This window comes from Balaenoptera ricei, chromosome 10, assembly GCF_028023285.1.
Source record: "Balaenoptera ricei isolate mBalRic1 chromosome 10, mBalRic1.hap2, whole genome shotgun sequence".
In the NCBI taxonomy this organism is placed as follows: domain Eukaryota; kingdom Metazoa; phylum Chordata; class Mammalia; order Artiodactyla; family Balaenopteridae; genus Balaenoptera; species Balaenoptera ricei.
In genome coordinates this window covers 63,301,336-63,314,778 of record NC_082648.1, presented here as the reverse complement: position 1 = coordinate 63,314,778, position 13,443 = coordinate 63,301,336, and the positions used below count along the sequence as shown (strand labels likewise).

The following is a 13,443-nucleotide window of genomic DNA, read 5'->3' as shown; positions in this document are numbered from 1 at the left end:
CCTGAGCTTGCGTTCTATAGCCCATGAACCACAACTTCTGAGCCTGCGAGCCACAACTTCTGAGCCCGTGTGCTGCAACTACTGAAGCCCGCGCCTAGAGCCCATGCTCTGCAACAAGAGAAGCCACCGCAATGAGAAGCCCGCGCACCACAACGAAGAGTAGCCCCTGCTTGCTGCAGCTAGAGAAAGCCCGCATGCAGCAATGAAGACCCAATGCAGCAAAAAGAAAAAAAAAAATCCATGAAGACAATACAACAATAAACAATAAACAATAAAACAGGTAGAAAAGTATACTATGTATATGTCAGTTTACCTTTAGCCTGTTTCAAACTGCAAGTTAAGGAGTAATTAATCATGAACTTAAATTTTAACAATGCAATAGTTAAGCAAACAGCAATAGTTTATTTTAGTAAAAAGATAGTGACTCCATGTACATGATGCTGAATAGCAGTGTGATGGTTAATTTTATGTGTCAGTGTGGCTAGACTATGTTGGTTGATATTTGGTCAAACACTAGTGTAGATATTGCTGTAAAGGTATTTTTTAGATGTGATTAACACTTACAGTTAGTTGACTTTAAGTAAAACAGATTACCCTCCACAATGTGAGTGGGCTGCATCCAATCAGTTGAAGGCCTTATGAGCAGAGACAGATTTCCTGAAGAAGAATGAATTCTGCATTTATACTGCAACGTAGTTATTCTGCCTGATTTCCCAGATTTCAGATTCACGACTGCAGCAGCAACTCTTGAGTCTCCATCCTGCCACCTTGCTCTACAAATTTTGGACTTGCTAGGCACCACAATCGTGTAAGCCAATTCCTTAAAATTTCTCCTTTCTCTCTCTTCACCTGTGTCCCCCATCTCCTTCCCTGTTGGTTCTGTTTCTCTGGAAAACCTTGAGTAATACAAGCAGATTTGAAATATAAAATCACTTGGCTTCTCTTTTAAGAATAACATCAATCACTCCACTATGTGGAAATTCCTAGGTATTTGGCAGTATATACAAAGTAACTCTCAATCATGTTAAAAATACATTGAAAACACATTTACGTTTTACCATCATAAAAATACATTTGCATCATAAAAATATTATGATTTTAAATATTTATAGCTGAGGGAAGTTGGTGGTTGCTTTAGTTGAGAAGAAAAAGATTTAGATAATTTAGTCCATAGGAGTCAACCATTCAACATAAGCAATTTTAAAAACTGAATTTATTGAATAATCTTTTTTTTTTTTTTTTGGTCTTCAGACAAAAGAAATGCCAGAATTCACCAGTTCTTTGGCTTCTAGAGATGTTGTTAACTATACTACAGATAATTCTGTACAGGGTTTTTAAATGTATACCTGCATCCTGTTATTTTATACAGGGTACATTTTAAAATAAAATCTCCTAAAAGAGATTAAAATCTCTTAATACTAAAGGAGTGTGATTTTAATTTTAGAACACACATTTACCTTTCAAAGGTTTAAAATTTAATTGATTTCCCTTTTGAGTTTAATCTGTTCTCATCCATTTCCCCAACTATTGACTATGACCATAATATAACATTACATGCTATTTGAAACTTAATAACATTTTGTTTCTGAATAATGTTGATGGAATTCTTAAAGGGAACTATTGGCATATAAGGAAAATATTTAATATCTGAAATGTTTAATTCTTTAAGTCTACTCTAACTAAAATGACAATCTAGAATATTAGATAACAGGAATCTTTTGATACATGTAAAAAATTTTTAAATCTCCTTAAGTTTTTTGTTTTTAACTGCTACCCTTCTTCTATACCACAGTACATATTTTGAATTAAAAAGAGACATTAAATTTAGATAACAGATAAGAGTTTAGAAGTTTTAATAACTAAACAGATAAGAGTTACATTTAACCATAAACTATTCCTTTGTTGTCATGTCTGAGAATTTCCCTTGTACATAAATGACAATTAAAATAGTCTCAGAAAAACAGAAATCAGGTACAATGGAGTACACGCTATCAGCTGAGGTGCTATCCCCGGTGGATTCCAATTTGGATATGCTGTCAATAAAAAACAATAGTTAAGAGCTCAATTTAGTTTCAAGAAGAGGAAGTAATTGAATTAATACTGAAATATTCTGATACGTACTTCGAGGTTTATCACGTTCTTTATTTTCTAAAATAGAAAAAAAATAATATTACAAATTAAAATCATTCATTTGCTTTTGTGGCTTTTTGAATAAGATAATCAACTTAGGAAACTTAGCTTGGCTTTTTAATTTAAGAAAACTAAAGCTTTCTCTGCAAATCCCACACTACTTAAAAATCTGTATGATGTCCCCTGACAATGATGCCATGTCAACAAATATTTCTAGAACATCTCTCATACTGAAGACACAAAGGCCTGAAATAGATAAAACTATATATAGTAGTTAACTTTATTTTTGGCACTCTGTCATACCCATTTAAAGTCCCCGAAAAAGATAATAATTCCTTCATATTGAGTTTGGGTACCAGGATTCTGCAGTTTATTGAGTTTATTTATTTCATTTATTTTTATTCATTTATTCAGTTTTGTGTGTCTACTATGTATTGAGCATGATTCTAGGCTTTTGATATAATGGTGATTGGGAACAAAATAAAGTTCTTTTCCTTACAGAAGAGTAAGGGGAGAAAAACTATCATCAATTTTAAAATTGAATAAATGAATAAAAGTGATGAAAAAATATCATTTCAGAGAGTGATTAGTGTGATAAAAAGGTTCAAATGATAGAAAATAATGAGGAACTTAACTATGTTAATAGCTAAAATTTATTGAGAACCTACTTTTTTTGGGCCCAAGTCACTCTGCATGGTTTATCATATTTAATCCTCTTAATCACCTCCTGAGTTAAGCCATCTGATTCCAAGGCCTATATATTTAACCATTGTGCTATATCTCCTATCCTCAAAAAGGAAGTAAAAAAGATAAAAGTTGGCTTTCTATAGAAATTGATCAATAAAAGTCAAAAGTCATAGGACTTAAAGAAGTGGAACACAACAGATATAGCAGAGATAAAAATATAAGAGAATGTCATTAAAACTTGAATAAAACAAAAATTTGCTAATTCCCCCCCCAAAACCTGAGTATCACATAACATTTAAAGAAGTTAAATCAGTAATTAAACATTTACAAACACACACACACACCAGAACAAAATAGTTTTACAGAAAATTTCTCCCAAACATTCAAAAAATAAGTGAGAATCTTACACAAACTATAAGCAAAATATTAATAGAAGTAACGTTCCCAACTTTCAACTTCTTTTATGAGGCTAATACAACCTTGAAGTCAAAAATCATATGAGGAGAAATGAAGAAGGAAAATTACAGGCCAATCATAATTCTGAAATTAAATGCAAAAATTACAAGTAAAATGTTAACAAGAACTTAGCCATCTATAAAAGAAACCTCATGACTAAGTTGGGTTTATCATAGGAATGAAAGAATAGTTTAAAATTAGATTACTGAGCTATCACTTAACTCTCAATATCTATATGAAAATATAAATCTCACTGGTTAAGTTGTATTCACTAAATATATATACAGCTTTTGTATGGCAATCATAGTTCAAAAAAAGGTTTAAAAAATAATAAGAGAGGGCTTCCCTGGTGGCGCAGTGGTTGAGTCTGCCTGCCAATGCAGGGGACACGGGTTCGAGCCCTGGTCTGGGAAGATCCCACATGCCGCGGAGCAACTAGGCCCGTGAGCCACAATTGCTGAGCCTGCGCGTCTGGAGCCTGTGCTCCGCAACAAGAGAGGCCGCGATAGTGAGAGGCCCGCACACCGCAATGAAGAGTGGCCCCCGCTTGCCACAACTGGAGGAGGCCCTCGCACAGAAACGAAGACCCAACACAGCCATAAATAAATAAATAAATAAATAAATAAATAAATAAATAAATTTATAAAAAAACAAAACAAAAAAAAAAAACTTGCAAGCTCTAGCTAATTGGATTTCAGAATTAAAAAAAAAATAATAATAATAAGAGAAACAATAAACAAAATGGAAATAGGATATAGAATATAATAAAAGATAGATTATAAAAATTTTTAAAAAACATCATGTACCTACCTCTTTACAATAACTTGAAAATATTTGTGAAATGGGCCAATTTAAAAAACTGCATTTACTCAAAGAGGAATTTAAAGCACAAGTAATTTTTTAAAAAGTCACAAAATATTATTTCCAAACAGTTTCCAAAAAAAAAAAAAAAGAAAAGAAAAACATCATTTGATGTAGTTTACAACATTAAGACATTAAAGGGAAAAAATTGGGGATCATTTCAAGAGATGCAGGAAAAAAATCTGGTAAAATTAAACATTTATTCAAGATAAAAGCTCACAGCAAAATGAGGAAAAGAGAAAACTTCCATAACCTGGCAATGACGACTAATTAAAAACAATCTAAACCAAATATGCATAATAGCCAAACATTGTCAGGAATAAGAGAATGGTGCTACTGTTACAGCTTATGTTCAACACTGCACTGGAGAATTCACTATTAATATTTTTTTTTTTTTTTTTTTTTAAATCTGTGTTCAGCTCTATTGGGTTTTTTTTTTTAATTTATTTTTATTTATTTATTTATGGCTGTGTTGGGTCTTCGTTTCTGTGCGAGGGCTTTCTCTAGTTGCGGCGAGCGGGGGCCACTCTTCATCGCGGTGCGCAGGCCTCTCACTATCGCGGCCTCTCTTGTTGCGGAGCACAGGCTCCAGACGCGCAGGCTCAGTAGCTGTGGCTCACGGGCCCAGTTGCTCCGCGGCATGTAGGATCTTCCCAGACCAGGGTTCGAACCCGTGTTCCCTGCATTGGCAGGCAGATTCTCAACCACTGCGCCACCAGGGAAGCCCCCACTATTAATATTAATAAAATAAATAACTGATATAAAGATTAGAAGAAAGAACAAAACTTGCATTTATATTTATGATCAGCAAAAAAATCAATTAGGAAATATAATTTAAAAATACCATTTATAATATCAACTATAGATTACCAAGCAATCTAATTTAAGATGCAAGACCTTACTGAGAAAATTTCAAAATGTAAAAGATGTATAAAAAGACCCAAGTAAACAATCTTTATTAATGGAAATAGTCAACGCTGTAAAAATGTTATTTCTTCCCAAATTTATCTATAAATTCAATGTAATTCCAATCAAAATTTCATGGTTTTCTGTGGCATTGATAAGCTTATCCTAACACTAATTTGCAAGAGCAAGGGGCCAAGAATGGCCAAATAGTTTCTGAACAATTTGGAAAAGGAACAAGTTACCTCCTACCAAGTATCAAAGCTTATTGTAGCGTTGGTAGCTTGTATGGTGCTATCTTGGAGACCCACTGTCAACAGCTGTCTAAGTCTCCAGGATGGAAATGTTTGTAATGGACAAAATCTCTCATCAAGCACAACTAGAAAATCCAAATAAAATACAACAAAAACAATGTTTAAGAGCATCAGAGATTTGCAAAAGCAGCAAAGACTGGAGGGTCCAGATTTCAGAGCAGGAGATCCATAAAGAGGTGGGCTGATGTTATGAACGCTGCTCTTTCCTTGGGGCCATTTGTTGATTTTGGGCCCAGGTCTAGGGCTGAAAAACTGGGCTTTGCCCAGGAAGAGGCCATTTTTTGGGAAACAGAGAAACCGGCAGAGCTTTGGTTGGCCTTACAGAACTAGAGAGATAAAACTGGAGTATTGAGTAGTTCAAGATCCAGGTGGAAGGTAAAGGTGGAGGAAATAAGCCCAAGAAATGCCCATTTTGTCCTCAAGCTATTTGTTTAATTTTGAAACTATGAGGGGTAGGAGGCTAAAAACCTAGGCTGAAAGCCTTTGGAAATCAAAGTAGATGTTTCAGTAATTTCTGTGTGTTAAAGCAATAAGGATTGGAGTTCAGAACCCATTAGGGAAAGGCAACAATAAACACACCAGTCTCCCAGTGGAAAGCCCCCGAAGTCTATACTTTTGGAACAGAGCAAACAGAGGTAGAACACGCCTTAGGTAAATTCTAACCCAGCCTTGACTAAGTTGTGTTTAGATTAAGGTGAACCACCCTGACTCTATCTGTTCAGCAGAGGAAAAGGTAGAACTCTATGTTTTTGTTTCACACCATGTTGTTAGGTGTTTAACTTATTAGGCACACCAAGTGTTTCTACAATCTACTACTGTGGAACAAACTTTAAAACAGTAACAACTTATTATTATTTCTCACAATTACCCAGGTTGGCTGGTTCTACTAGGCAATTTCTCTGCTGTATCTAGTGTCATCAGGGTTCAAGGACATGGGTGCATTTAGCTGGAGCTCAGTTGGGGTTTAAACAGAAAGATGACCTCTCCTCTTCCAGGGCCTTTTCAGTGTGACCACTCCAGCAGGAAAGCATGGATTTCTTGATATGCTGGACAGCTTTCAACAGAGCAAAAGCCGAATCTGCCAAGTCTTTTAAAGGCTAGGTCCAGAACTGGCACAACATCAAGTCTGTATTCAAGGGGAGGAGAAATAGTCTGGACTTCTTGATGGAAAGAGTGGCGTGCATGGAGAGGAAGGAGGAATCATTGATGGTCATCTTTAAGGACAATTCCCCATACCAAGATACAGAGCATGTTACCAAAACCAAGAGAAAAAACAATCTTGAAACTAAAAACAGGCTCACAGGTGATCTGGATGCTGGAGTTTTTAAAAAGAGGTTGGAGTATTTGAGCGTGGTGATGATGGAGCTGACTGTGTCAAAGGGAGACTAACCAAAAATGTGGTAGGAGAGAGAGGCAAGAGGCAGATCACACCTGGGCTTGTTGGCCTCATTGAATAGAGTCAGATTTTCCTTTAGTTGCAATAAGAAGCAGTTGAGGAATTTTAAGAAAAGAAGTAATTTGATCTAATTTGTGTGTGTGTGTGTGCAGAACAGCTTTGAATAGAGTGGGAAGAGAAGTGGGGAGTCTGCACTAGTTCAGGCAAGAAATGGCAGTGATCTGGATACTGGGTAGGAAGGGGAAGTGAAAAAAAAAAGAGTGTATCACTGTTATCTTTATATCCCCTTGTCTAGAAAACAGTAGTTTGCAAATAGGAGGTATGCAGGAAATTTATTTTTTAAACCACTTTGAATGAAATCTCATATTAGAGAGACCAGGCTTGCAATTTATATTTTAATTGAAGTATGACATGAATATGGAAACATGCATACCTCACAACTGGAAAGACTGATGAGCTATTACAAAGTGAACACACCTAGATAACCATAGCATAGGTCCAGAAAGTCTTTTTGGTACCTTTTTCTAAACACTCACCCCTCTTTCCTCTCCAAAGGTAACCACTATCCTGACTCTAAACCTCGATTAGTTTTGTCTGGTTTTGAACTTTATATAAATGGAATCATTTAATATACATTTTTTGAGTGTGTCTGTCTTCTTTCATGGCATCACACATCTTTCACAATTTTCAAATTATCTCCTCTCTTCACCTCCTTCACTCTGTCCTCAGTCAAGAATTTATGCTTATCCTTAAAAAGTAACTTTGTACTGAGAACCCGTCTGCTCTGAGAATCAAAAATTTATATTTATACTTAAAAAGTCTTTGTCCTGAGAACCAAAAGGCTGATGATGAAGAAACACATATTAGTTTTAAACCACAATTAATTTGGACATTGATTAATGTATTACTTCTGAGCAAGTCACTATTTTAATAATAACTAGTAAAAAGAGATGAAAGGGAAGCAAATACAAATAAGAAAAACATGTCAGCCAGTAGTTATTTTGAGTGTTGCAGCAAACTGCATCAGTTATGTTTTGCTCCTTTCTGTCCTTTAGCCTGAGAGAGAAAATAATCAGTGAAGAAGGGAGGGATCCTCTGGATTTAAATATGATCATTTATGACAAATGATTTATTGTATATCATTATATAGCAGCAATCAAATCTTGTCTTCTCTATAAAATCGAGGAGCCAAATTTTAAAATGTAATGAATTTTTGGAAACTTTGCTTTCCAAATAGAATGCCATGATTATTTGGTTTCCTTTTTGCTTACGGCAGAGTTTCTTTATGCAAGTATCTCCTTCTTCACACAGAGAGCAAGGTGTTCCATTAGTGTAAGGGGGCATATTTGGATAATTTCCTCTGTGAAAAAGAGAAACAATGATTAGCTAAATAACTATCAATTTCTCTATTTTGTGCATGCATTTATGCAAGTTGTTTTGGTCCCTAACCATGAATTTTGAAAAGGAAAAAAATAACAACTTAGGTCCCAATTTTATACTTATTTCTCTTGTTTTTTTTTTTTGTTTGTTTGTTTTTCATTTTTTTTTTGACAAAAGAAACTATTAAACTATTAAAGTAACTATTAAAATTATTCTTTACAGGATGTCCCCAATCCCTGTGGCAGTTGTATTCTTGAATGTTCTCTAGAACACAAATTAGATGCGAACCCAATATAATTATGCATGTGACAGCCAAAGTTTTTGTTGTAAACACTATGATTATCTCTTGATTTTTTAAACGGAAATTTAAATCGCAAATGGAAACATATGTTTTATAGTTTAATTTAAAATACAATACCATAGTCGTTATCTAGTTCTATTTGATGATGTAGCAGAAAGATTTGGCAGCTATTATGCCTGACTTTCAATAATATAAGCTGATACATGTTAACCTCTTTTTTTCTTTTCCCATCTCTGTGTCTGTGGAAGACTTTAAAAAGTGTTACTTACCTAGAGTACACAAAGAAAAACATTAATAATATGAGTTGTATTCCATTAAAGAATATGCCACAATTTATTCATTCATCTGTTGATGGACATTTGGGTTGTTCCAGTTTTGGGGTATTATTAGTAAAGTTACTATGCACATTTTGAACATTCATATATAAGTCTTTATATGGACATACATTTTCTTGTATACATACCTAGGAGTGGAATGAATAGATCATACGGTAGGTGCATATTTAACTTTTTAAGAAACTGCCACAATATTTTTTACAAAGTAGTTGTAGCATTTTATATTCCCACCAGCAGTGTGTGAGAATGGCCAGTCTTTAGCCATTATAATGGTTGTATGGTGGTATTCATTGTGGTATTAATTGTATTTCCCTAATGATTAATGATTTTGAACATTTTTTCGTGGGCTTAATTGTCATTTGCATATCTTGTTAATCTTTTGTCCATTTTTCTAATTGAGTTTTAAGTTTTTGTAAGTATTGATATTTAAGGGTTCTTCCTATATTCTTGGTGTAAGGTCTTTGTTTTGCAAAAGAATTTCTTCCATTCTGTGGCTTGTCTTTTCATTCTCTTACCAGTTTCTTTGAATAGCAGTCATTTTTAATTTTAATGAAATCCAACTTATCAACTTGTTCTTTTATGGAACATGCTTTTGGTTTGGTAGCTAAAAAATCTTTGGCTATCTGAAGGTCACAAAGGTTTCACCTATATTTTCTTCAAAAAGTTTTAAAGTTTTAGGCTTACATGTAGATCTATGATTGTATGTTTTGTACATTTAGATCATAGATTGTATGTTTTGTAGATCCAAGTTTACTTTTGTTTTTTATATGTGGGTGACAGATTGTTCCAGCACCATTTGTTGAAAAATCTTTTTTCCACTGTGCTGCCTTTGTGCATTTGTGAAAAATCAGTTGAACATATGTGGTCAACTGTGTGGGGTTATTTCTGGACTCTGTATTCTATTCTACTGATCTATTTGTCTAACTTTACATCAATATCACAATGTCATGATTATTCTATTTTAATAATTTTTGAAAACAATAGTGTTAGCTACTTCAAATTTGTTCTAGTTGTTTTGACTATTCTAAGTCATTTGCATTTCCTTATGAATTTTATGATCTGTTTGTCAATTTCTACTACAAATGCTTGCTGGGAATTTTTCTTGGGATTGTATTGAATCCATGGATCTGTTCAGTGAAAAATTATATCTTAACAATGTTGAGTCTTTTAATCCATTAATAAGGTATATTGCTCTAATTATTTGTGTCTTTGTTAATTTCTCTTGTGACTATTATGTAGTTTTCAGTGTATTGGTCTTCCATGTTTTCTGCCAGATTTATCCCTAGATAATTTATATTTTTTGATGCCATTATAAATGGTATTATTATTTTTTAATTATTTATTTATTTATTTATTCATGGCTGTGTTGGGTCTTCGTTTCTGTGCGAGGGCCCCCTCTAGTTGCGGCGAGCGGGGGCCACTCCTCATCGCGGTGCACGGGCCTCTCACTATCGCGGCCTCTCTTGTTGCGGAGCACAGGCTCCAGACGCGCAGGCTCAGTAATTGTGGCTCACAGGCCTAGTTGCTCCACGGCATGTGGGATCTTCCCAGACCAGGGCTCGAACCCGTGTCCCCTGCATTGGCAGGCAGATTCTCAACCACTGCGCCACCAGGGAAGCCCGGTATTTTTATTTTAATTCAATTTATGATTGTTCATTGCTGGTATATGGACATGTAATTAAGTTTTGAATGTTGATCTTATATCCTGAAAAATTACTAAACTTACTTTTTAGTTGTAGAAGAGTTTTCATAGATTCCATTGGATTTCTATATAGACCTACTGACCAGCAGTCAGTAAAGTATGAACCATAGGTCGTATCTGGCCTGTGCTCTGATTTTGTGCAGTCTGTGAGCAAAGAATTTTTTTTTAAATATATTTTTAAGGGGTTATTTAAAACAATGCAAAACAAAGATGAATATGTAGCAGAATGTATGTGTCATGCAAAGCCTAATTTACTGACTGTCTAGTACTTTACAGAAAAATTTTTTAGTACTGGTATAATGTTACATGTAGGCTTTTCATAGATATGCTTTATTAGGTTTAAGAAGTTCCCTTGTATTTTTAGTTTTCTGAGAACTTTTATCAAGAATGAATGCTTGACTTTTTCTCAATCTATTGAGATGATGGTATAATCTTTATTTACAGGTTGATTAATATGGTGAGTTACATTGATTTTAGAATGTTAAAACAGCCCTAAATTACTGGAACAAAATCCATTTGGACAAGATATATTATGCTTTTACTCTATTGGGTTCAGTTGCTAAATTTTGTTTAGAATCTTTGTACCTATGTCATAAGAGATACTGCAGAAGATCTGAATAGGCATTTCTCCAAAGAAGACATGCAGATGGCAACAGGCACATGAAAAGATGCTCAATATCACTAATTATTAGAGAAATGCAAATCAAAACTGCAATGAGGTATCACTTCACACCAGTCAGAATGGCCATCAGCAAAATGTCTACAAACAATAAATGCTGGTGAGGGTGTGGAAAAAAGGGAAGCTTCCTACACTGTTGGTGGGAATGCAAATTGGTACAACCACTATAGAGAACAGTATGGAGGTTCCTTAAAGAACTAAAAATAGAGCTACCATACGATCCTGCAATCCCACTCCTGTTCATATATCCAGAGAAAACCGTAATTCAAAAAGACACACGCAGGGACTTCCCTGGTGGCGCAGTGGTTAAGACTCTGTGCTCCTAATGCAGGAGGCCCGGGTTAGATCCCTGATCAGGGAACTAGATCCCACATGCATGCCACAACTAAGAGTTCGCATGCCACAACTAAGGAGCCTACTAAGGAGACACAACTAAGGAGCCCGCCTGCTGCAACTAAGACCCGGTGCAACCAAATAAATAAATAAATAAAATATTTTAAAAAAGATACATGCACCCCAACGTTCATTGCAGCACTGTTTACAATAGCCAAGACATGGACGCAACCTAAATGTTCATCAACAGATGAATGGATAAAGAAGGTGTGATATATATAGATACAATGGAATACTACTCAGCCATAAAGAAGAATGAAATAATGCCATTTGCAGCAACATGGATGGACATAGAGATTATCATACTAAGTGAAGTAAGTCAGACAGAGAAAGACAAATATCATATGATGTCACTTATATGTGGAATCTAAAAAGATGATACAGATGAACTTATTTACAAAACAGAAACAGATTCACAGATGTAGAAAACAAACTTATGGTTACCAAAGAGGAAATGTGAGGGGAGGGATAAATTAGGAATTTGGGAGTAACATATACATGGTACTATATGTAAAATAGATAAAACAACAAGGACCTACTGTATAGCACAGGGAACTATACACATTATTTTGTAATAACCTATATGGGAAAATAATCTGAAAAAGAATATATATATATTCATATATATATATATATATATATATATATATATATATATATATATATATATCTGAATCACTGTGCTGTACACCTGAAACTAACACAACATTGTAAATCAACTATACTTCTATAAAAATAAGTAAATTACTTCTGCACAGATTAAAAAAAGAGATATTGCTCTGTAGTTTTCATTTTATTTCTCCTTTGTAATTTGTGTCTCTTGAGGAATTTTTCCATTTCCTCCTAGTTGCCTCTTGATTATTTAATTCCATTATTATTTTGAAATAACCTTCTTTATCCCTGGTAATATTCTTTGCTATAAAATCTACATTATCTGATATTAACATAGACCCTGCCACTTTCTTTTGATGAATGTTAGCATAGTAAACCTTTTCCCATTCTTTTACTTTTAATCTATTTGTGTCTTTTAATTAAAATATTCTTCTTGTAGGAAGCATATAATTCGTTCTTTTTTTTTTTTAAAGATTTTTTTTTTGATGTGGACCAGTTTTCTAAAAGTCTTTATTGAATTTGTTACAATATTGCTTCTGTTTTTTTATGTTTTGGTTTTTTGGCCACGAGGTATATGGGATCTTCGCTCCCTGACCAGGGATTGAACCCACACCCCCTGCATTGGAAGGCAAAGTCTTAACCTCTGGACAGCCAGGGAAGTCCCTTGGTTCTTGATTTTTTATCCAATCTTCCAATCTCTGCCTCTTTATTTGGGTATTTGTACTATTTACATTTGATGGGATTATTGACATAGAGTTAAGGCTATCAAATCTTATTCTATTTGTCCCATTAGCCCTTTGTTCCCTTTTTCTTTTTCTGTCTTCCTTTGGATTAATTGAATATTTTTTTAAGATTTAATTTTACCTGCTTTGTTGGCTTATTTGCTATTACTGTTGCTTTTGTTATTTTAGTAGTAACTTTAGGGTTTATAGTGTGCATCTTTTACTTATCTCATTCAAGTTAAATTATTCCACTTAACATTGAGTAGAAGAACCTTAAGGTAATACACTTACATTTTCCCCTCTCAGCCTTTATGCTATTATTATCATAGATTTTAACTTTACATATATTATAACCCTCACAATACATTTCTATTATCTTTGATTACACAATTATCTTTTGTTTTTGAAAAATATTTTCACAGGAAATAGAATTCTTGGTCAATAGTTTGGTTTTTTTTTCTCTTTCAGTATTTAAAGATATGGTTGTCTTCTCTCTTGCATTGTTTCAAGTGAGAAATCTGCTGTCATCCTTATCTTTGTTCTTCTGTATGTATGTAACATGTCTTTGTTTT

The 13,443-nt window shown here is 34.2% G+C and overlaps 1 protein-coding gene across 1 annotated transcript in view; it reads right to left on the bottom strand.

The window, feature by feature from the left end:
- Positions 1-1,903: 1,903 nt before the first annotated feature.
- Positions 1,904-13,443, bottom strand: part of GLIPR1L1 (GLIPR1 like 1) — a 32,420-nt gene continuing 20,880 nt past the window's right edge. The window contains exons 4-6 of the mRNA XM_059934699.1: positions 8,019-8,107; positions 2,122-2,148; positions 1,904-2,033 (exon numbers count right to left, since the gene is read on the bottom strand). Of these exons, the coding sequence (XP_059790682.1) occupies positions 1,942-2,033; positions 2,122-2,148; positions 8,019-8,107 (208 nt within the window). The 3' untranslated portion in view covers positions 1,904-1,941. The remainder of the gene's footprint in view (positions 2,034-2,121; positions 2,149-8,018; positions 8,108-13,443) is intronic.